Source organism: Ursus arctos, unplaced genomic scaffold, assembly GCF_023065955.2.
Source record: "Ursus arctos isolate Adak ecotype North America unplaced genomic scaffold, UrsArc2.0 scaffold_30, whole genome shotgun sequence".
In the NCBI taxonomy this organism is placed as follows: Eukaryota; Metazoa; Chordata; class Mammalia; order Carnivora; family Ursidae; genus Ursus; species Ursus arctos.
The window spans coordinates 21,867,667-21,891,687 of NW_026622986.1; the positions used below are offsets into that span (position 1 = coordinate 21,867,667).

The 24,021-nt window shown below is 45.8% G+C and overlaps 1 protein-coding gene across 1 annotated transcript in view; it reads left to right on the forward strand.

The window, feature by feature from the left end:
• RSU1 (Ras suppressor protein 1) overlaps positions 1 to 23,754 on the forward strand; it is a 187,860-nt gene extending 164,106 nt beyond the window's left edge. The window contains exon 9 of the mRNA XM_026479004.4: positions 20,768 to 23,754. Coding sequence (XP_026334789.1) covers positions 20,768 to 20,870 — 103 coding nt within the window. The 3' untranslated portion in view covers positions 20,871 to 23,754. The remainder of the gene's footprint in view (positions 1 to 20,767) is intronic.
• Positions 23,755 to 24,021: the final 267 nt, after the last annotated feature.

Here is a 24,021-nt window from a genome sequence, read left to right on the forward strand (position 1 = left end):
GTAGAACTGGATGGTGGCAGTGCAGTGGGAGGGAGTTTTTTCAAACTATGCAGTGCCCCTCCTCTGCTGGGGTCTCCCAGGGAAGCCAGTGTAAGCTCTGGGAGAGCATCGTGTCCCCAGTTACAGTGGCGTGCACAAAAAGGTTGAGGACAAGCTGGCAGACAACAGTCCTGGGTAGAAATAGGATGGCTACAGCTGGGCTCTGGAGAAGTCTAGATGATTTCCAATGGTTGCGGAGCCCTGGGCAGCCCCAGGGGAGGAAGGAAAGGAAGCAGGCCGGTCCGACCAGAAAGGGGAGTCGCGGGCATCACCCTGGCACACGCACTCCAGCTCCTCAGTGCCTAGTCTGGCCACCAGCGGTTGCAAGAGTGATGCCCTTGGAGCTGCTCACACCTGCACACGCACTAAGGCGTGGCCTCCTGCGGGTTCCTGGTACCCTGAGCGAGAGGGCAGGGGCGGTGGGTGAAGCAGAGACTCAGTGCGTTGTGTATTCCTGGCGTGACCACTCAGCTCCTTAATAAAATGGCACCTGGAACAAGGGGCTTAATGGGAAGCACCTCAAAATCTCTGTCCCTGTTTCTGCGTCCTAAGTCTCTTTTGACATTGATGTGTTAATATCCATTGAATTCTGGTTCCTTGAGTCACTAGCAATTGAAGAAGGATTTTATGAAGATTTAGTTGTAATGGGCTTTCTTTTGACTTTGCCTGACAGAGTGTTAATTTTTGCAGTGTTTTTTTTTTTTTAAGCTCGAATTGTAGTCCAATTTGCAATTCTTTCTCTTAATTTCATACCTAGAAATTCAGATTGCTCAGTTGAATCTGTAAACTGACACCTTCATGAAAGTGCCTGACCGGGCGCTGTGGCAGGTGCAGCCGTCCCAGTGCAGAAATCTTCAAGTCTCCACCCCACTTCACTGACTTCTTTGAGTAGCCAGCCCTTCTTTCACAGGATCCAAGGAGAGCTCTCGGGCTAGAATCCTTAACTCTGAGCTTGAGACGTGGTCACTGGCGAGGGCTTGTTCTCTGTTAACGTAGGCTCCTCTGTAGGGGCTGAGTGCGGTATGCTTCTCTCTCTCCTCACACTATGCCATTGAACTTGGAGGTTTTACATCTCTTCTGAGTGCTAATTTCCATCCAGGTCGCACCTGTGTGTGTGTGTGTGTGTGTGTGAACTCTCTCCGTCCTAGTTTATACACAGCCTTTTCCTCTACATCCAGGTATCCAGAACAGTCCTCTTCCCAACTAAGAAACTCTTTCACAGAGTATTTTCCGGAATTCTGCCTGCTGTTTTTGGTAAAGTCCTGATCTCTTTTTGTTTTTGTTTTTGTTTTGTTTTTTTTTTTCACTGAGAAAAACTGAAGCTTAGCTAGGTCAGAGGGCTTGCCCAAAACCACACTCCTCAAGAAGCTCTTCTGTTAAACCGGAATATTGGAAGCAGTCTGTCCTCAAGACAAAGAAATGTTTGCCTTAATGTTGAAATGCAGTGTGGACTCACAGGTAGCCTGTCAGTGATTGTGTTTATGATTATGTGGCAAATACACAGTAACAGTCTGTTATAAACCTAGGGGCACCCCGCTGGCTCTCAGTAGAGCCTGCAACTGTCGATCTCAGGGTTGTGAGTTCGAGCCCCACGTTGGGTGTAGTGGTTACTCAAAAGGAAAAAAATCTTAAATAAATAAATAAAAGTATAAACCTAATTATAACATAAAGTATGATTACTATTTAAAAAAATACTTGGGATGAAAACTTAAATTTACAAAAATGCTAGTAGAAATTATGTTGAAGTAGGAGACTTCTGGCAGTTTTCTTTTTAACCCAGTTCCGATTTCTAAATGGGTTGTAATGTATTTCTTTTTCTTTTTAAAAATGAAACTTGGAAGTTAAAAATGAAGACAGATGTAGTTGGGATTACTGTCAGAGTTAACTTTTTCTCTACAATTCTAGCCAAGGAGCGTCCATATTTGGCACATTACAGATAAATGTTCGTGTGCCCCTGTGTCTGGGGCCAGCAGTCTTTCAGAGTTGAATTGCTGTAGGAAACACGCAGGATACTTTTGTTGAAGAAAACACGGAGGATACTTCCGTGGGGTATCCAGCCAAAGTACATACTGACGGAAAGTAGGCAGTGGGGCTGCTCCCTCTGTGTGTTGTTACTATTTCTTAATATGAATGCATCTGGGATGAGTTGAAGCCTTGCCTGCAAAACAGAAGGGCAGGGTCCTTGCCGCATGCCTGGATTCGTTTACTCCAGTGAGAGTGGCCCCTCATGTTGCCGTCATGGAAGGGTAATTCATTATGGACCATGTCACCATCACCTTTTCCCTAGTGAGGACTTGTAACTGGGACCAGCTTGGCAAGACTGTGAAGAAGAGAAATGGCTGGCCCGGTTACATAAGCCAAGTCGGGAATGGTTTGCCGGCAGCATGCACAGAACATGTTTTAAACGACATGAATGTTGTGTCACGTATTATTTTTATGGAAGCACCCTTCCATCCATGTGCTGCCATTCATTCTTAATGTCTTAGCATGTGATAACAGATAGATGCGCTTTGAATGGATTCCTTGGGTAGTAGCTGTTCCCTGCATGTTCGAGGAGAACCAGGTTCAGGTGCCAAGTACCTGACACTCGGTCCTCATAACGAACCCTCCTAGATGGCACGGAGAATACCTGTTCAGATAGGAGCGAAGTGAGGCTCCAGCAGGTTCTGTATGGCGATATATTCCATAGTGGTTCCTCTCGAATGGGGTGTAAATCAACCGGTCCATCGTACGCAAGCCTTCTTTTTAGCTTCCGGTGAGTATAGTTGTACTTGTCAAATGCTAGCTGTTTCCTAATTTAATATCTGCTAAAATTTTCTGGTGCTTTTGCTTGTTTACTGTTTCCATGTGTTACACCTAATGTGAAATTGAGATTTGGGTTAATTAACTACTCAGTGTGATTATTTCCCTCAAGTACGGGGGAGCTTCGTTCACCAATTTTGTCCTTCTCGTTGATAATGTTAGAGTGCGTATGGCTCATCTCAACTTTAAAATAATTAACCTCCTGACCTATATCTTGAACTCTTATTTTTTTGGCCTTGATTCTATGGACACTCTCCCCACAACTACAGAATTCCCAAGGAGTATGACCTGGCCTGGGGTTGTGGGACGTCTGTTCCCAGTACACGTGATCTTCACGTGCATCCGAAGGTAGCCTTCTGCCCTCACCAGAAGCGCTGGAGCGTGTCTGGGGAAAAAAAGGTTTTAATATTTTTAAAGAGCTGCAGACATTTTAATCAAAGCTTCTTCTCAGCTTTTGTCTGATGTGTATCAGAAGAACAGCACAGTAAAAGAGAACACGGCATTACTCTAGCCTGCCTGTCTGAATACATTTCAGCTCATTGAGCTACATTTCTTCAAAAAGGGAACATTTCCAGCCAAGTCCGCCCTAAAAAGATATCCAGGGTGGCAAACCCAGAACTTTGGTGCCTGCAGGTGCCACTTTTTTTTTTTTTTTTTTATCCTTAATGTTTCAAATTCTTCTTGGGCATCATGGCAAACACGATGAAACCTAATGGCCTAATGAACAGGGAAGATGCCCGGTCTCAGAGGGGAATGGACCGAAGCGTCAGACTCAGAGCGGTACAGCCCACAAATGTCGGTGGCCAAAAATCCAGCCCACGCGGTCTCCACGCCTTTGTGCTGCTGACCTCTGAGGCATGGCAGTGACGTGTCTGTCTGAGGACTCCTACCCTGCTTGTAAGCAAGAAAGTCCAAGAGGATGATGCACAGCGGCATATGGAAATTCCACTCTCGAGCTTAATATACCAACATGCAAAATGAATTTTTCATACTGGTTTTGAAGAAATGGAAAACTTCCAGCTTTCCCTTGCTGGTGTGCCTTTTGGAGTTAGTACCCTTTAAAGCAGCCGGAGGGGGTATGACTGTAATGTAAGCAGAGTGGTGTTAGCAAGTGAGAGCTATGTGAAAGGCAATGATGATTTTGGAAACATTATTCTGGGTGTCGAATTGAACAAAGAGTCATTACTGGAGGAAAAAAAATACCCAGAAACACTTTAATAGTCTCTCGGATTTGGGCCCGGAGAACCATACTGTGAATTGAGTGGAAGATAAATAGAGAGGAAAATAGCAAATTAAGGGGGACAAATAACCAGGGAGGGGCGGGCGCCCACTGGCATTGGTGAGGAGAGCACATAACTGGCGTCTGATGCATTTCCTTAAGAATCAGTGTGTTTGCAAATCGCTTCTTTGCATCTTAGCAGAATCTAATCTGAGTAACGAAGAGCTGACTAGCGAACATAGTTGGATGAATTCCCTCAGTACTCCTGAAATATAACAGAGCAAGGAACAGTATAATGAAAAATAACAGAGAGAGTAGCTAGGGGCTTAACTTATGATCAGTGTTCATTACAACAAATGACACTTTCACTGCAGAGTTACCATAAAGATTATTGACTCTTACGTAATGTGGTTCCCATCTGAATAGATCTGAGAACAGCTCAGCCTGTGAATGAGAGGGCTGGAGCAAGAGGAGGACAGCGATGTACTCATGTACTGGATACCCTTATTCATTTCTTCACTTAGTTCTGGAGAGTCGCCCATTCAGAACCGTGGACAGAGCAGAAGCCGATGAACATTCTTGCAGGAGGATTCTCCATGATTCTCCTTGACAAGCATGGTTGTTTGTTATATTCAGTGAACACTGGGCTCAGAAAGTGACTAAGCCTTTTTTTTTTTTAAGATTTATTTATTTATTTGAGAGAGAGTGTGGGAGGGGGGGAAGGGGCAGAGGACGAGAGAGAATGCCAAGTAGACTCTGCACTGAGCATGGAGCTGGACGTGAGGCTCGGTCCCACAACCCGGAGATCATGACCTGAGCCGAAATCAAGAGTCGGACGCTTAACTGACTGAGCCCAGCTTGTTAGTAGTTTTATATTTAAGATCCTCGCCTGATGTTCTTTGCCATTTGCTGTTTTCCTCAAGCATACATGTTACAGCACTTTAAAAAAACATCTCTTTGGAAAGAAACTGTGTTTTGTGTAAAAACTTTCAGCACACAACCCAAGAGCGTTTTGCAGCTCTGGCTTCAACCAGGGTTAGAACGGACGGCCGCAGCCCAGAGCACAGTGTGTGTAACAGCCTCGGTTTACCGAGCACCTGTGTGGTACCTGCTAAACACTTTGTTATTTCATCCTCCTAGTGACCCTGTGAGGTATGTGCTGTTGCTCTCATTCCCACCTTCCAGATGAGAAAGCGTGTTCAGAGAGGTTAGGTGAGTTTGCCACGGTTACCCAGCTGCCGCCTGTTATAGATGAACCTCAAAACCAGGTCTAACAGTCTGCCAGACGTTTTAACTCCCACATGGATGCTGAGCACAGAGAAAGACACCCTTTCTCTCTCTCTCTCTCAATCTCTCTCTCTCTCTCTCTGGAAAAGTTGGCTGGATTTGGAAATCAGATGAGGGCTTGGACCCTTCCTTTTTCATTTGCTAGAAATCCTGCAGAACTGACCTACCATGTCCTAAGAGTGGTTTAATGCAAAAATAGTTCGTGTTTAATGCGTGGCTAGGCACAGTGATAGGCTTTTTGCATGATTTCCTCATTCATTCCTCAAAACCGTAGGCAGCGTAGGTCTGTTTTGTAGATTGCAGAACTGAGGCTTGGAGCGGTCCAAGCTGCACAGCTGCTAGGTCTGTCCAGAACCTGCGTGTTCAGCCAGTGTTATGTGGCTCATTGTGGGCAGCTTCAAAGTCAACCCTGTAAAGTGTTGTCCATAAGAGAGGGTCACCGACAGTGTTAGCCAAAGGCAAAGGCGACAGCCTCCAGGTAACATGGGAGGCAGAAGCAGAGCAAGGGAACCCAGAGAGGCTAGTGGGTGAGGGACTGTGTCATTGCAGGGAAAGAAGCAAAGTGGCTTTTGGGAACAAGTCAACAGTTGTCAAAAGAATAATGAAGGCGTCTCTGGGAGCTCAGTAGTAGACAAGTCTTTGGATCCCACCCTTCCTTTAGTTTCAGTTTCTTATTGCTAAGTTGTATGGAAAAAATACTTTGGTGAGGAATGGAGAATTTAAAAATAATGTTAGCCATGGGATAGCCAGTAGATATACTATTTGTCCCCAGTCTCTTTCAAGCACCCAGTTTTCTCCTTTATAATGGGCACGATTGGGATGCCCTGCCTGGTGACCATCAGCAGTGAGCTTCTAGAGCCCTCCCTGTGGGTCACCCTCCAGACTTCCCGGCCCAGAGGTCAGAGATGAACAGGGAGACAGAGCAGGGTGACGTGCCAGAATCTAGAACTAGTATTAGCCACTCACAAGGAGCACAGCTGAGTGCAGAAGTCCAGCTTGCTTGGGAAATGGCAAAACTCTGTGAGTACACATGGCCTACAGCTGCTCCTTCTTGAGCCCGTCGTAGTGGAGAGTGCCACCTGGTTGGCTGTGAGTTGTGGACCTCAGGCTCCTATGGCTGTATTTCTGTTTTCTTGCTTTTGGGAAACAGAAGGACCGACTATACTTTTCTCCAACCAAGTAATGTTCACGGGCTTTGGGAGTCATTTGTATTGGCCTAAAGACTTTTTCAGGCTCATACGGAGAATTATTAGAAATAGTTAAAGATAGTGGAAGAACCTCTCGCTAAGTGAGGTTACTTTTTTAAAAAAATTGTGTGTGTGTCGGTCTGTCCATCCTTCCTTTTTCTGATGTGCAAAGACAAAGTGCCAAGAAAGAGTCCCTCAGCTTTCAGAATGCCTTTGATCTAGTGCAAGAAGTGGCTCGACTCCCCCGCGGTCACGGGGTCTGTATTTGTTGTGCATCACGGAACCACAAACAGCATGCGGCTCCTGAGCTGTCGAATTACAGCGTGTCTGATTGGGATGTGCTGGAAAATACTCACTGGATTTCAAAGACACTTACTACAAAAAAAAAAAAAAAAAATTAAACTTACATATTTCCTAAGTCACTTGTCTTTAAATTAAGGATAAAGTAGATTATTAATCGTGTTTATATTGATTACATGTTGAAATGATCATATTTTAGATATATTGGGTTAAATAAAATATATGAAGGTTGATTTCATTTGTTTACTTTTACTTTCTTAATGTGGCTACTAGAAAATTGGGAGTTACATTTGTATATTTTGTGTTTTGGACAGAGCTATTCAGTAGATCTGTGAAAGTCTGGAGTTTGTCTCTACAAATTAGGAGTACTAATATGTGTTTAGAAATAAGATTTTAAAAATACTTTCTGAAATATTGATGAGGGGAAACATAACTCCCTGTAGTAATTCAGTATAGCAAGTACTGCTGACTCAGAGGGGCTTTGGCCGTTCCGGGGGGAAATATACTGGGCAGAAATCTTGATTAGCAGCTATTTGGGGATGAATATTTTTCCCTGAGAACATAGGTCTGTGTGAATCAATTGATGCAGGACACAGTTTGTTAGTATTTGAAATAACTCTTGTGCACGCATTTCTTTCTCATTTTTCACCCAACTGTCATCCTGTTGGCCCCCTCATGACCACAATGTCATATCTTGGAAACCAGAAGAAAAGAGCAGCCCGGGGTGGTGTTCCATAGATATCCTGGTCCTCTGGCTTCTCCACCTCCTGCTTTGACTTTCACTGTCTGTATTTAGAATGCTCTCGCACCTTCCAGGAGTGTGTTGTGGGTGCGATTCCTAGATGAAACACTTGAGGTTCTTGGATGAGGTCTGTTGTGACAAGCGTGAGCTCCTCCTTCCCCACCCACAGCCACAGTTTTGCTCTGAGTTGACAAGGCCTGTTGGGGGCATCAAACAACGAAAGCTTGAGCCCCAAGGGAGAGTCCCATCCTCTTCTTGATACAGTCCCAGGATCCCCACTCAGATTGATGGCTGATGCATGGATCCTCCAAGGAGATGCTTTTTAACATCAAGCAGAGGCTCACAAACACCTTCGTTTTTAACCTTTTTGCACTTGAAGACCATAAATTTCCCTGAGACTCTTAAAAATCTGATTTACAAAATCTAGGAGGAAGTGGATGAGATACATTCAATCTGCTAAATATGTTAGACTGAAAGTAGTTTTTTAAAGGTCCCCATTCCTTTGTGGGGTATATTTTCTCCACAAAACTCAGAAACATGAGTGTGTAACGAAAGGAAGGGTGGGATCTAAAGGCTTGTCTCCTGTTGAGCTCCCATAGGTGTCTCCATTATTCTTTCAACAGTTGTTGGCTTGTTCCCAAATACCACTTTGTTTCCTCGCCACCAAAAGCTGGTCTCCTCCCCTCCTGCAGCCTTTCCTGACTCTTGACCAGTAGTTCGAAGATTGGTATCAGAAATGGCTGAAAAGCACAGTTCAACTTGACAGGCCATGTTCCAGGAGTGGGGTTCTCCACTTTAGAGAGAGCTGTTTATAGGACAGGGGGATTCCGCTTTGCCGGGGAAAGAGCCTAGAGTAATGGATAGAGTTTCCCGGTCTGTAGCTGCTGCTTCCTGAAGTCCCCTTGGTGCGAGAGAGCATCCTAGAGAAAGCACTGGGTGCGTAAGTCCACCTATATGTAGATGGGTGCTTTCTGGTTTTTATTTTTAAGTTTTTCTTAAGTTGTTTTTAATCTCTTTGTGAGTTGAACATGGCTCACCTCACAGAGGAGAGGGGCACATAATACCATGCTGTCTAAGATCGCAAGCATCTTGCCTTAATCTGACCTGAACATAAAAGGAACCTTGGAGATGTGAGCCCTGTAAGGTTTCATTTAACGTGATTTTCCTTGAGGGTTAGACAAGTTAATAAAAGCAAAGTGCTTACACAAGCTTCGCGTGTAAAGTCAGCCAGTTCCATTCAGATGTCCACCTCTGACGGATGGTTCCAGCTGGGCGAGGTTTGGGTACCGTCTCGTGCAGCGCCCACTCCTCCCATGAGGGGTGTGGCAGCATGCAGTCCAGACAGTTACCGCCCCTATGTAGGTCCAAACACCCCATCTTCTGTCTAGGGGAGCAGATTACCCAGATACCAGATTAATTCCGAAGCCTTCTGAATCCGTTTCAAGTGTTATTTGCTCTGCCTCTGGAACCGATAGGCTTGTACTTAAATTTAAAGGGATGGCTAGCTTTCCGCTGACCTGGCCATGAGTCCCTTGCCATATCAAATCACCAAGTCACCTGGGCAGAGAGAAACTGAGGAAGGAGCAGTCTCAGGAACAGACAGTCCCAATTGTTAGCCACAAAGAGGAAGACGAGGGGGGTAGGAAGATTAATAACCTCTAAATATGCTTTTACTATTTGTCCTTACCTGAAAAACAGAAGAAAGAAATAAAGCTTCGCTGTTGAGGCACTAATGTTCCTAGTCCTGTGACATTAGCTGTTCATTTGTAATATCACTCTTCTATCTGCAGCCACGCGGCTACTTGCATTCATGGGATATTGCTTCAGGTTTAAATGAGCTGATAGATGGAAAATGCCCACAGAAGCTTCATGCAGAAATGCTAACATACAGTGAGTGCTAGATGAGTTTTGCTATTGTGGTCACTAGCTTCACCACGTTAGGGGTTGTGTACAACCTGAAGCCATTCATGAAGGAACCTTGTGTGGCCAGAAAGACTCTTACCTTTCCATGATTATGAAAATTTATTCTGATTTTTAATTCGTCCAAAGGAAAAAGAGGGAAAGAACCCACTGGTTTTATAATGTTCATTTTAACTTTCATTCCCTTTTAAAAACAATTATTGTCTTCAACGAGGTCTTACTAATATTACATGGGATTAATATTCATTAGAAGCCCACTGTACTTTAAAGGAATTTATGGAAAGCCCTGGTCACGGTGCTGTGAAAGAGAGTCTCCACAAGAGGATGACAGACTGGGCCCCCAGGAGGCCTCACAAAATGGCACAGTGATGCGTTTCCTCACTTCCAGCCTCACCGGCCGCCTTCCCACCTCAGAAATCCTGCAGAAACAGAGGAAAACACATAGGAAACTGATGTACAAGCCAAGATTCCATAACAGAGGATAACTGCCACCAGAGACTAGAACGCTTGCCTTGGCCTGCATGACACATGCTCTTCCGGTAGTCAGCTCTGGATGGGAAGCTGATCGATTGTCACTTGAAGAGCACGGAACTGAGGATCGATTGTCACTTGAAGAGCACGGAACTGAGGACATTGGGAAATAGATGCCTTGGCTAAGATAGTCTTGCAACCTACCAGTGAATATTTATTGGGTGACCAGTGGGTTGCAGGCACTGAAGAAACACAATGATTAAGACAGTCCCTGTTTCAGAGGCACTAATGATCCAGTTGGGGGGCTGTCCACAGAGTTAGATGCTTCCAATATATCCCAGTAAGTGTAGTGATGTGTGCTTCTATTCGGTCAACAAATGTTCATGCCATGCCCATGGCGTCCCACACAGGATACCAAACAAGACAGAAGGGGTTCTTGCTCTCTCGGAGTTAGCCTGCTAGGAAAGGTAGTCAGGAAAGAACAAGGAATCAAATAAATAAAATATATTGTGACTGTTGGTGTGAAGGAAATGAATGTGGTTAAAAGATGGGTAATGTGGGCAAAAGGACCTCTCTTAGGATTTACATTGGAAGTAGATGAGAGTGATGTGTCAGTTGGACTCAGCATCCTTTTGATGACAAGAAACACAAAACTAAGAGAAGTGCAGATTGTTTCGTTATTTTATACTAAAAATAATCCAGCAATACAATAGACTTCAGGCATGGTATAACGTAAGGGCTCAATATCATTGGACCCCATCCCTCTTCATCGTTCACTTCTGCTTTGTCGGGGCTGGTTTCTCTCCCAGGCAAGCTCTCTTCACAAGATGTCAACACAGCTGACAGCACACCTGGGCTCCTCACTGAAATAAATGGGAAACAAAGAACTTCTCTCCCCGACAGTTTGAGCAAGGATCCTAAGTCTTTCTTTAGTTGGCTCAAGTTGAGCACAGGCTAGTGTATGAACTAGTCATTGTGCCCCCAGGCAAAGGGAAGGGTTTCAGACTGAGCCGGGTTTTGACACTAAAGCCGAGGCAGGGCCGTTCACCTCCAAGGCATGAAATCTCTCTGGGTGTCCACACCCTCGTCTGTAAGATGGAGATGGTGATCGTGCCTGTCTCTCTCCACGAGAAGAACACTCCAGGCAGAATAAATAGCAAGCACAAACCTCGGAAGGGTGCGGGGGCCTGACATGTTTGCCCATGTGCTAAGGGCTGGAATGTGGAGGGGAGAGAGCTGGCAGGTGCAGCTCAGAGTTAGAAGGGCTGGGGCAGCCGACCGTGTTTGTGTTCTCTGCTTCTTCTTAGAGACATGGTGCTGGGAGGACATGCGCAGATGCACAGGACTCCCAGCCTGGGTCCTCATCACCTTTCTGGGGGTAGGGGGGTGATTCGATGCCCACTGCCAGCATTTACCCTGTTGTTTGTACTGCTGACCAAGACAGACACTCGTGAGGGGCAGAATCTCTCTCCAGCTTTGTTAATACCGTCAGTCAGCTTACTGTCAGGACCCACTGGCCTCGGAGTTGAGCTGCTCTTATTCAGGGTGACTTTTCGTGTTGATGCTTTGATCCATTTTGTGTCAATGGCATCATTGAACACCTAGCTGGATGGTCTTACTGCCTTTAAATTCACGGCTTTGGGTGGTGCCTCACTCTTGCCCCGATTGAAGTAATCTCTCCAGTCAAGTCTTTTTGGCAGGATGTGAGATTTAAAGTAGGCTATATAATCTCAACAAGTAATTTATGGTTATGTTGTATTAATATCCAGATGTCTCTGTTAAGGGATCTGTTAGAGAATTACTTTATTATGTGGCTTGAAAGCCAGATTCAATTTAGTGAATTTTAATAGTAGTGTTTCTTAAGAGTAAATTTGGAAGGGGGCTGATTGCACATATAAAAAAAAATTCCTCACACCCTTGTATTTATGGTTAAGTTTGTATATCTGAGTGTGTATCACCAACACACGCATGTATGTTTGGATGTCTCCATTTTAGTCTCTGCAAATGCTAAGTACTAGATCAAAAAATAGTTCTTTTCATAAAAAATATTCAGGCCAGGTATGGAGTCTATTAAGGAAGCTTGTTTGGGAAAGTTACAAACGCCCTTAGACTGCTTTCCTCTTGCCTTTTACTTTATTCTGGAAATTGCAACATTTAGCACTTCACAGTTTAATTTAAAAGGATTACCTATTTTCTTAAATGCTTAAGCAGGGAAGCAAGTTGCAGTTATCGATTTTTCTCGGCATGTGTTCCGTGAAAGCTGGATTTGCTGCTTCCCCAGGGAACCTACCCCCTGAACTGCATGCTTGGTGGTGACAGCTCGGACCTCTGATACATAACCAAAGACCTTGCCTAATATCCTTGCAACTGCTCGGGGAATTTTTATTAAGTAAAAGCATCATTAGAGTAGACAGGATGATGAAGTTTCCTGAGCATCTTTTGTGCATGAGATTGTTAGCTTTGCTCCGCCAGAATCCTCATTTCTCCCCTCCAGTGGGGCGGATAGTGAGCCTAGAATGTATGGGGTATTTTAAAATCTGCTTTATATTTTATATTTTTGCATAGCCTAGTATCTGTCTTAGGCCATCTGCGCATTCCTTTTGGCTATTTCCATGGCTTTCAAAATGCATGTTTATACTTTGCTTTGGACTGTGTGTTGGGGATACAGAGGAGCGAGGGGTTGTAATGGAGAAAAACGGGAAAGGCACCCACTGCCGTTAGTGAGCTGCATGGAACCATCTCTTGGAGGTTTGATCTCGAAAAATCATTGCCTTTTGAATTAATGAGATTTCTCCCAGGAATATGGTAACTATTAATTTTTTTTTTCTTCTCTAAGACTCAGCAATTTCTGTGCTAAGGTTCTGTCACCAGCCCCTCATAGCTGCTAGATAGGATAAATAAAGATATTGCAAAATGCTTATTAATAATCTAGGCTTCACACTTTGTCCACAGATTTATTTGTGGAGATTTTAAATTTAGCATCCCACCATAAGATTACAGATTATAAACAGAATTATTTCTCTCCATTATTGTCACCGGCCATATAACTTGGATTTTCAAATTGGTTCTTTTCTTGGTCTGTATAAGGACTTTCCATGGAAACACCCAAAACAACAGGAGGGAGGCATATGACATGAGCAAATGACTTAAGAGCAGCATATTGTACCTCTCATATACCTGGCATTCTGAAACACAATATTTACACAGCACACAATGTGCTTCTTTCTGTGCCTTGAGTATACAGAATACAAAAGAAGTGAACTCTGCAGTCCCCACCCGCAAGAAAATGGCAGGCTTATTAAGAAGACCAATCTGAGAAATCTAAAAAAGATGGGAGACAAGATAATTTAGTGCATTAAGAGTTCAAACTTGGGGGGCACCTGTGTGGCCCAGTTGGTGAAGCATCTGACTTCAGCTCAGGTCATGATCCGAAGGTCCTGGGATCAAGCCCTGCATCGGGGCTTCCTGCTCAGGGAGCCTGCTTCTCCCTTTCCTTCTGCAGCTCCCCCTGCTTATTCTCTCTTTCTGTGTCAAATACATAAAATCTTTTTTTTTTCAAGATTTTATTTATTTATTTGACAGAGAGAGACAGCCAGTGAGAGAGGGAACACAAGCAGGGGGAGTGGGAGAGGAAGAAGCAGGCTCGCAGTGGAGCAGGAAGCCCGATGTGGGGCTCGATCCCAGGACCCTGGGATCACGCCCTGAGCTGAAGGCAGACACTTAACAACTGAGCCACCCAGGCAACCCAAATAAATCAAATCTTAAAAAAAAAAAAAAAAAAGAGTTTGAACTTAGGAGTAATTGCCTGGGTTTGATCTGGGCCTAAACTTGCTAAGCCTCAGTGTCCTCCTTCGAAAAATGAAGAAAAGCCTCTTCTTCCCTGGATTGTTGTGACAGTGAAGGCCGAATGTCTGGTGGCCATAACTGATGTGTCGTCATCGCAGCACTCTGCCGAGACTTCAGAATACCATGCCAAGAGCAGGAACCCATGTATCATCAAGGACTTATTGGTGAAATCCTGATAAATCCCATAGTGTTTTGTAAAGGCAGAGATTGGGGCAGGGGGTGAAAGCTCTGAAAAGCCTAAACATAGGGATGGGATCCGAATTGCAGAATAGGACCCAGGCAGGCATTCCAGACAGTAGTGAACGCAGATCAGCAAGAAACAAAAAGGAGTGCCGCCTGGCAGGAGGGGCTAATTCCAGGGCTCAGATCGATTTTGCACCATTTTATTTTTCAAACGTACAAAGGAGCCCAAGCCGGTCTGAGTGCCAGAGCACTTGCGAGGTAGACAGTGTGCACATACTCCCATTTGCCAGTGAGGTAACATATTCTGGAAAGAGCGGGGACTCTGAGGCTAGTCAGGTGCTAGGTGGCAGAGCGTACCCTCAGGCCATCTTGACTGTCCTCCGCACTGCCTTCCTCCAGGCCAGCCTTCCTGGCTCAGGTGTGCTAGAGAACAGAGAGATGAAGTTGTGTTCTCCTCCCGCTGAATAAAAACACATAGAGCTCTGCTTGGAGTTTCCGATACTTCCCTGGTCCCAGGCCAAGAATTTCAGAGGAAGCGCCAATCAATTTGATTTACTTGGTCACCAAAAAAAAGAGGCAGATGTCAAGATGACTTCAGTGTTTTGATCCTTGAGGTCTAGAGAACTAGAGGGACAGACCTGTGGAAGTCAGGGTGGGAAACTGTTCTGTGCTTTGGTTGGGTTTAAGGGCTCGGTATCCAAGTGGGAAAGGCCAAAGATGGCGGTGGCATGGGGGGGGAGGGGTTCTGGGAGGTGCTGCTCAGAGGTGGTCACTGAAGCTGTAAGTTAGATGTCCTTTCTAGGGAAGAGAAAACAGATAAAAGCAGAAACATAGGGCTGAAGTAGTGTCCAAAGGAGAGACTAGGAACCAAGATGGTGCCTTGCAGCCAAGAGAGGGCATTTTCACAAGGAATGGGGTGGGCCCCCGTGGTCTTCTGCTGCAGCCCTGAACGGGTAGAGGGTCTGAAGGAGAGCCTGGGATCCAAAAGAAACCATCAGCCTCCTGTGGATTATTTCCCACAATGAAAATGCCCATATTCAGTAAAATGTGGCCGTTAGTATTAGGAGCGCATGCGTATCACACTCCTCGAGATGACTTGCGAACTTGATTCGATTCGGGCGAGCTGGAATTTTTTGCTGCAGTCCCAGCCGTCAATGGGCGGTAGCGTGCCGTTGCTTCAGGTGGCCAGCGTGCAGGCTGCTTTAACCGGATGTGTCTGAAGGGATCAGTCAGCTGACCCCGGCGGCCATGGAACCATTTCACAGGGATTCTTCCAGAGGGGGTCGTTGGCAGGAACTCAGCGGGTGGCGCTTGGAGTAGGGCGCACCCCCGCAGGTGAGAACACGCTGGCTTGCTCACCTCCCCCAGCAGACGGCATCCGGAGGCACCCGCCTTTGAGAGTCTCTGCAGTGACGGAAGCAGCCTCCTCAGACTCCTGTGCGTAATGGAACCTTTCCTGTCACTTTGGATTGTTTTTCGTCGGTTTTTCCCACTCCTTCATCATCTTTCACTTATCCTCTGTCCACCTCCGATCTTGGGGGAGAGGAAGGTTTCTACGACTCTGTGGCATCGGGTCCCTCCTCTGTAGGACTTGAACATCTTGTCTCCCAGCGGCTGCTGCCCTGTCGGTGACCTTGAGCGGGGCTCCCTTAGTCACCACTGTCAAGCTGGCAGGGCCCGATTTCAGTGCCGACCGGAAGCCTCCTCCCTTTGAAGGTCATGATGGCAAGATTGCATTCCTGGCTCTGGTATGTGCTCGAAGGCAACATGTCAGGTGGAAGGAACTAGCCAGCTTAGCCTGAGTCTTGGACCTGTGCGAGAGGTCAGAGGTGTCCACTGCCATTCTGGAATGTCTGCTGTGTCCCTGTGCAGACAAGACCTTTCCCGTGTCCCATTTATCTTCACCGAAGCCCTACGAGGTAGCTAGCAGTGTTCGTCCTCAGGTTGCAGATACGGGCTTCAAGGGTGGCAAATGAGCCACTTGCCCAAAGTCACATGTCATTGAGGGCGAGCAGGGTGTGGGAAAGCAGACAGGAGTGAAGCCCCAGGACTATTGTCTGGGGATCCCCAGGGCAGGGTGCCGTGGGCTCCAGGAGGGCAGGACAGGTGCTGCCTGAGCAGAGTGCTAAGGAGACACGCTGGTCTGGAAAGTGCCTTGTGCCGGGGTCCAAGGGATGATTGGGATTTTCTCAGATGGAGGAGGTGGAAGGAGCAGGTAGAGTCAGAGAAGCTGTCTTCACTAAGGCCGAGGGGCAAGTATGTCATGTGGGGAGTGGGGGGGTGGATATGGGGTCAGGAGAACAGAGGGCATCCTGAAGGCGGTGACTGTATTCGTTAGTCATGTTTCTTATTTTCTGTCTTTTATGCTGTTTTGACATCTTGGAGGTCTTGCTGGCTGGGGAGAGACTGCCCTATGCAGGGCTAGCTTAATTCCTAGAGATAGCAACCAACTTAATTGCCAGGTTGTTTTTTTTATTTTTTTAAGATTTTATTTATTTATTCGACAGAGATAGAGACAGCCAGCTAGAGAGGGAACACAAGCAAGGGGAGTGGGAGAGGAAGAAGCAGGCTCATAGCAGAGGAGCCTGATGTGGGGCTCGATCCCATAACGCCGGGATCACGCCCTGAGCCGAAGGCAGACGCTTAACCGCTGTGCCACCCAGGCGCCCCTGCCAGGTTGTTTTTGATACATAAACCAACCAGTCCAAAGCTAACACCTCGACCACCTTGAGGCTTCAGGGAACTCACACACACCAAGCCAGTATTTCCCCTGCCCTAAATCACCCCAGGGCCAGATCCCATACAACTGGAGACCACCCTTGAGCGCCTAGAAATTATTCAAACTGCCCATCCCTAAATTCGCACAAACCCACCCATTCCTTCCCACGAAACCACCATAAAGGACCAGGGTCCTGCTCCCTGCTTTGTTCCCTGTGCCTCCTCACCAACCCTGGCACTTCCCCATGTGGCCTTGGGTGGCGTGGCATGCCCCCTCCTTTTGGGAAACTTCTTTCAATGGCATTGGCCTCTCCGTGCCTCATTCAATTGGCTCTAGAAGTGAAATCCTGGGTACATTCAAAACACGGGCTAGGGTGTTAGCATCAGAGAATTAGCATCGGAGAATAGAGGGGGGTGGGGACCATCCAGTCCAACTAGAGTAGAGAGGAGACACCTTGCTCCCCTGTTCCCTCTTCTTCTGGTAGAAACAGCACCCATTTTTCCTTTGGGGAAACACCTTGGGGCATACTTTGTCCTTTTTGAAACTTAGTTTAACTTTTCCTTCTTTTCAATGACCTGCTGCCCCCAGAAAGTCTCCCGTTTTTCTTCTGCGGAAGATAAGCAGACGCCTCACTTCTAGGCTGCCCCATCAGGCCCGGAAAGGTCCATTTGCTGCATAAGTTCCCTGTTGTTATAACAAAGTACCATGAACTCGGTGCCTGAAAACAAAACACACGGACCCTCGTACAGCTCTGGAGGTCAGAAGTCTGAAATCAGGGTGTCCGCAGGGTTACATCCTGCTGGGGGCTCCAGGGGAGAACCCCTTTCCTTGCCTTTCTAGTTTCTGGAGGCTGCCTGCGTTTCTTGCTGGGAGCCCCTCTCCTCCATCTTCAAAGCCAGCAGTGTAACATGTTCAAATCCCTCTGACTCTGACCTTCCTCCCTCTTATTAAGACCCTTGTGATTGCACTGAGCCCACCCGGAAAATGCAGCTTGTCTTCCCAGCCCACGATCCTTAATCACCTCCACAGAATCCCTTTATGATATAATGTGTTCACAGGCTTCAGGGGTCAGAATGTCAGTATTTTGCAAGGGGAGGGGGAATTATTCTGCCTACCACACTGACTTACCAAATGGAAACCTCATGGCTAATCCCTGGTAGAGCCCAGAATGGAACCCCAGACTTCGGACCCTAAGATGCTTGTCATTCCTGCTCTGTCCCAGTGGTGTCTGCATGTGCACACGGCCACCGGTAAAGCGCCACTGTCGTCTGCCCACGCAGCGGGAGGAGTCAGGGACCGGGCGGAGGGCCCCGCAGCATCCCCGTGTTGCCAGTGACTCAGCGAGGAAGTAGGGGCATGCACTGAGCTCTGCCTTAGTTGCTTTCTTCAAAGAGGATTAAAACCTTTCTCCCAGAGATGCTTGGAGATTTGGCATTGATTGAAAATACCATGTTATTTTTTTTTCAAAGGAAAAAGCCCTAAAGAAGTAATCATAGAATTATCTTTATTAAATCCCTCCAACTACAACCCCATGTCATCGTGTTATTCAGCAAGCACCCACTGACCACTTCCAGGAGACGTACCGGGTATACTGGGCTCATTTTAACCACTGAAGCTGCCATACTCAGAATACAGCATCATTTTTTTACAGATGGAGAAGCTGAGGCACAGCAAGCGAGGGATGTGGGGGGATGCCAGCCCTTTGCCCAGAGTCCACAGCTAGTAAGTCGCAGAAGGAGGATTTCAATGTCAAGCTCACGAATGCGCTGTCTGATCTGGCCCCATGTAGTGACTTGCTGTGTGACCCCAGGAGGTCCAGGCACAGTGGGGTCTGACCCTACAGAAGGCAGACATTGGAACATTGGAACATTCTAGTTCCTCCATAACAAAAGGAGCCTTGCTGAGTTCTAAACAGCTTTTGTACTCCCCTCTGAGATGACCTTGCTGGTTTACCACGGTCAGGTCCACCGAAACCCCCACTTCTTCCAGGAAGCCCTCTGTGCCCACCTCGGCTCATACTGCTTCAGGATGTGACACGTAGGCCCTTGTCAGATCTTCTCTTCCCTCCTCTGACGTCTCCTTTGTGTCGCTCTTGCCAGATTTCCCAGCTCATGCGCTACGGAGCTGTACTTCTGCAGACTTTTGTAACCCTTAACGTTGAATGCTGTCTGTGAGTAAGAACAGGGATGTTTTTACCCCTTCCAGAAGTAAGGGTTTGGGAAATCGAGGAGAGGTAGATGAGGCCAGATGGAAGCTAGGAATGCACACACTGTAGGACTTTGGAGAGGACTTGGAGCACAACGGCCCCTGGGGATGCCACCCTGCTTTGTGAGCTCACATGAAGGAAGCTGTGTCATAGGAGGCGGGGAGGGGCCGGGCCCGCTAGAGGAAAAAGGATGTTTCAGGGTATGTGTTGCTAAAGCTGAGGAATAAGGGAGGTGTCTACTTCGGCTCCTTCTTTAACCCATTTGATGCCTCCAGGAGAGATGCTGCAGGGGTGAGGGAGAGGGGTCCCCAGATAACAGGACGGTCTTGCCATGGCAAGTTCCTGAATCACCTCTGCAGAGCTCTGGTTGTGGTGTAAGGTGATAGTCAGAGGTGTTTCTCCTATGGGGACACAGGGCGGCTCACTGACTGGCAGGCTGGGCACGACTGGGCCTCTCCATGAGACTGAGCAAAGTCTTGTAAGCTCATTTTTACAGAAGTTGAAAGCTAACTTGCAGGCTGTAATGTTACCTGTCAAAGAGACACATGGTCCCTCCTTAACCTGGGAGACGGTCCCCCTTTTACCTGGAGACGTTCCCATCCCCTGGCTGGACGTGCATCCTCCAGCTCGTAGGTCAGTGCTGCCGGCTCCGGCCTCTGCATTCTGAGTTCCTTGCGAGCAGAGACCTAGCTTCATGGCCACTGCTGGTGGAACCTGCTCGTGGCCCTTCCAGGGAGACACTTGGAAGCCTCTGGAGAAGACCACACTATCACCTATCAACTTACCCCTTACTCTATCAATTGGCCAACTCTGTGTGCGAGGTCCATCCATCGGCCAGTCGACCACAGTGTCCGTGACCTCAAGAGCATCAGCCTGTGCCACCAGTTTGCCCGGCAAGGTGCAAGCGTCAAGAGAGTATCGACTCCTTGAGTGGACTTTAGAACAAGGGACACCTTGCACCGGGAGGTCAGTCTCGGGCTCCTCCCCCATCCAGGTGACACAGGGCAGTTGCTGCAAGCAGATCACGCATTGCCTTTGCTGTGGAGGAACGGAGACGCACACCGGGCTCGCTCTGGGACACAGTTATATCCATAAGGGAAGTTAAAGTTGAGCTGTATTTATTTGAGGGTTGGCTTTTAATTTTGTTTAATCAGAATTACTCATAAATTATCGATTAATTACTATCTGCTGTTGGGTTCCATCCTCTCAGCCACAAGCGAGCTTCGCTCTGCGCCGGATGCCTTCCACTATAATTGTAGGGTACTTTGTCAACATTTAATCAACGGTACTTATTAACGTGGCATTGATGTGTGGCCGCCATCCCAGCACTATCAATCACGGGTGAGCAGCCCAAGCAGGCTTGGACACCATTGCTCTCTGTCACATTATCCAGCCCCCGGGCTTTGCCGGCCAGGCGTGATGTTCACTTTTCACTAAGTGGACACTCTGTCTCTTCAGTTCGACCCAGTTTTTGTCATTGTCGGCTTCAACACGCACAGCCCTTCAAGCTTCATTCTGGAACAGCTGGGCTGAGCATCACCGGTTCACACAATCCCCAGGTCCCTCTTCCTTTGGGGTTTTCACACACGGCCCAGTGAGTGTGAAATTCCAGGACCCTTATCCAGAACTGACCTCATAGTGTGTTCTGTGTGTGCACGTGTGTGTGTAAGAGAATTTTACAGTCTTAAATAAAATGTCTGACCCGGACCAAGCAGAAGTGATCTTTTAGTTTTCTTTGGCTTCCTGAACATTCCTGGAGATGAATCTCTTCTTTAAAGCCCTCCCAATGAAAGCTGGTCCTGTGTTAGCAAGGTGGATCTCACCGTTTCTCCCTCTCTCTTTGCAGCCTCTACGGCAGACACATGCAAGCAAACCCAGAACCGCCGAAGAAAAATAATGACAAATCGAAAAAGATCAGCCGGAAACCCCTGACAGCCAAGAACAAATAAAGGGTTGGCATGGGCTGAACTTCTGGTTGCTTCTCTCATTCTGACTTCTGTTCTGTTACTGTATCCCACAAATAAATACCATGAGCGTGTGTTGTTTTTTTTCTCTTTCTAGCACTTATCACTTTACCTTTTAAATGCTTTTGGTAGGTGGTAGATTTTTATAAATTCTTAGAACCATTTCCATTTGTTTGCTTAAAAATGCCAAAGACAGGAAACAAAGCTCTAATTCAACTGCAAATTCCATAGTAGGCACAGAGTTCAGTCCCTTGAATAGATGTTCACAAAGTTGCATATTATCAAAAGAATAATTAAAACCACGTGATCATTAAAATGTCACAGTTAGCACCGTTCACTCTTCTGTTTATTCATATAACTCATTATTTTGCTTTGTTAAAAGCTTTCCGTAACCATCGAGATATTATGTTAAGTGACAAATAATTTTTAATAAAAATCTTGAATTTGTATCACATGTTGCTGCTTGAATAAAGCACGGTCTGATCTTAGGGTATGCACATCTTTGTTTATTTATTTTCCCCCCAAGTGATCCCATCCGAATCGTATGGGTTGTAGATGGTAAACTCTGACACGTTCCAGGAAAGAAATGCAAAATTAAATCAGAGTTGGTTTCTTCCCGCATTGATTTGTCAGGTTGTTTTTTTTTCCCCCTTTGAAGACTGTTGCTAAATTAGGAAGGAGCAGAAAAACAAATCTCTGGGAGACTCTGCCAAAGGATTTTGGAAAGCAGCATTTCTTAGCTGAAGAAATGGTGACTTCTGCCAGTGGCTGGTAGACAAAAGTTGTGAAACGGAGAGAGAAAAACTCAAGTATGTTTCTTGTCACTGCAGCAGATCTGCTCATAGCAGAGCATTCTTCTGCGTGACTCTGACGGTGCCAACGCAGTTGTGCGAATGTGCACACCCCACCCCACCCCCAGGGTAGAAACTGCAGCTGCAGAGTCATTCAACAACCAATTGTGTAGCATCTGTGATAGGCAGCTTTGTTCTTACCCACAGTAATACGGATGTAAGTGAAAATAAACCCAAGCAGCATCCTGGCGCTATGAGGGCTGCCAACACCCAGTGTCTCGAAACAAAAGGAGCGTGAAGACGTAACACTCTCGGATGGATTGCGGTGTGTCTACTCCTGTCTTGCCTCCCTCCAGTTTCACAGTGGAGCCCCCAAGAACCAGGACCACTGGGACATGGAAAAAGCCAGAATCAAAACACAACCAAAAAATAAAATAAATCCCGATTTATGAGATGGACTTCGCATTTGAATCAGAAACACCACTGATCACGATCTACACTTACTGTTTCTGGAAAACTTCCTGATAGACCGTTCCTGTGGGCTAAGGAATTCCCCGGTGCCGTCTCCTCTTTGGGGTTAGGGTAGACTCAATTTTTCTAGGTGCCGTCTTTGCCTCAGCCTGAATTTTTTAAATTGTTGTGGTTTCTTTTTTTTAGCTCATGAAATTGCTGGAAGAAGAACAATGCCTCTGCTGTTGTTGATTGCAAAGACTTTGTCTAAAATTGAACTAGCAACAAAGCATTAGTAAAAGTATCACAATGTACTCTTCGGAATAATTTCTTTAGAAGATGAACACTCTCGATAGAAATATGGGCAATACACATAAATTCACGGAGAGGAACTATCTCTAAGGAACATGGAAAAACGTCCAAACTCACTAGTAATCAAAAAAATACAAATCAAACCAAAAATAAAAATGTAACAATGAGAAATGTGCAAATATTTTTTTAAGACTGTAGTTAGTGCTGGGGAGGAACATGAGATAAACATTCTTATCCACTGCTATTGGGAATATAAATTTCTCTCCAAGAAGGTGGTAGCAATTTGACAGTATGTAGCAAAACCTTGAAATTGTGTACTCCGACCCAGAAGTTTTATTTCTAGGAATTTATCCTGAGGACATTATCAGACGTGCACACAAGGAGCTGTATTTGCAAATTGCCCTTATAGCTTTTTTACACAGTGGACACATGGGGAAAAGCAAATGCCCACGACGTTAAAACTTACAGAACAATAGCTAAGGGCAAAGGGAGATAATCCTATGCTCCAGTTAAGTAAAAAAGTAAAATTTAAAAAATGATATGGTCCTAGCTGTGTAAAAAGGAAATTGTGTTTGTGATGTGTATGTGCAGAAAAATTAAATGGACCAGGATTTTATGGCTGATAAATTGTCTCTCTTTGGAAGGTTAAGATTGTTTTTAACCTTTTTTTTTTTCATTTTTTCTAATTTTTATTATTTTTTTTTAAGTTTTCAATCTTAACTCCAATATAGTTAACGTAGTGTTGTGTTAGTTTCAGGTGTACAATGTAGTGATTCAGCAATTCTGTACATTACTCCGTGCTTGTCTGGATAAGTGTACTCTTAATCCCCTTCGCCTATTTTTTTTTAATTTCAAATACTTATTCTGTACTTTAAATTTTCTGTAGTGATCATGTGTGCTTTTGTAATCTGAAAATATTAAGTATTCGTTTTCAAAATGAAATATACTATGCAATCCAGAAAATAGTATATATTTGAATTCAAGCATAATATAAAATCTCAGGGTGTTTTTTTTCTTGGTCACTGAAGTGAGTTTTTTGCATGTTCTCGTACACTTTTTGGTGACTTGGTACCCTGATTAACATTTTATCCACAGTTCAAAAAGGTAGTTTTCATGGGGCACCTGGGTGGCGCAGTCGTTAGGCGTCTGCCTTCGGCTCAGGGCGTGATGCCAGCGTTCTGGGATCGAGCCCCACATCAGGCTCCTCCACTGTGAGCCTGCTTCTTCCTCTCCCACTCCCCCTGCTTGTGTTCCCTCTCTCGCTGGCTGTCTCTCTCTGTCAAATAAATAAATAAAATTTTTGAAAAAAAAAAAAAGTGGTTTTCATTACCCAGTTTTACTGAGATATAATTGACATACAGCACTGTGTAATTTTAAAGCGTACAGCATCGTGATATGACTCATATATTGTGAAACGATTACCACAGTAATTTAACATCTATCATTTCATATCAGTAAAAAAAAATGTTTTCTCCTTGTGGTGAGAACTCAGGATTTACTCTCTTAACTTTCAAATACACCATACAGCAGTGTTAACTGGAGCCGTGATGTTGTACCTTCCATCCCCAGGACTTGGTGATCTT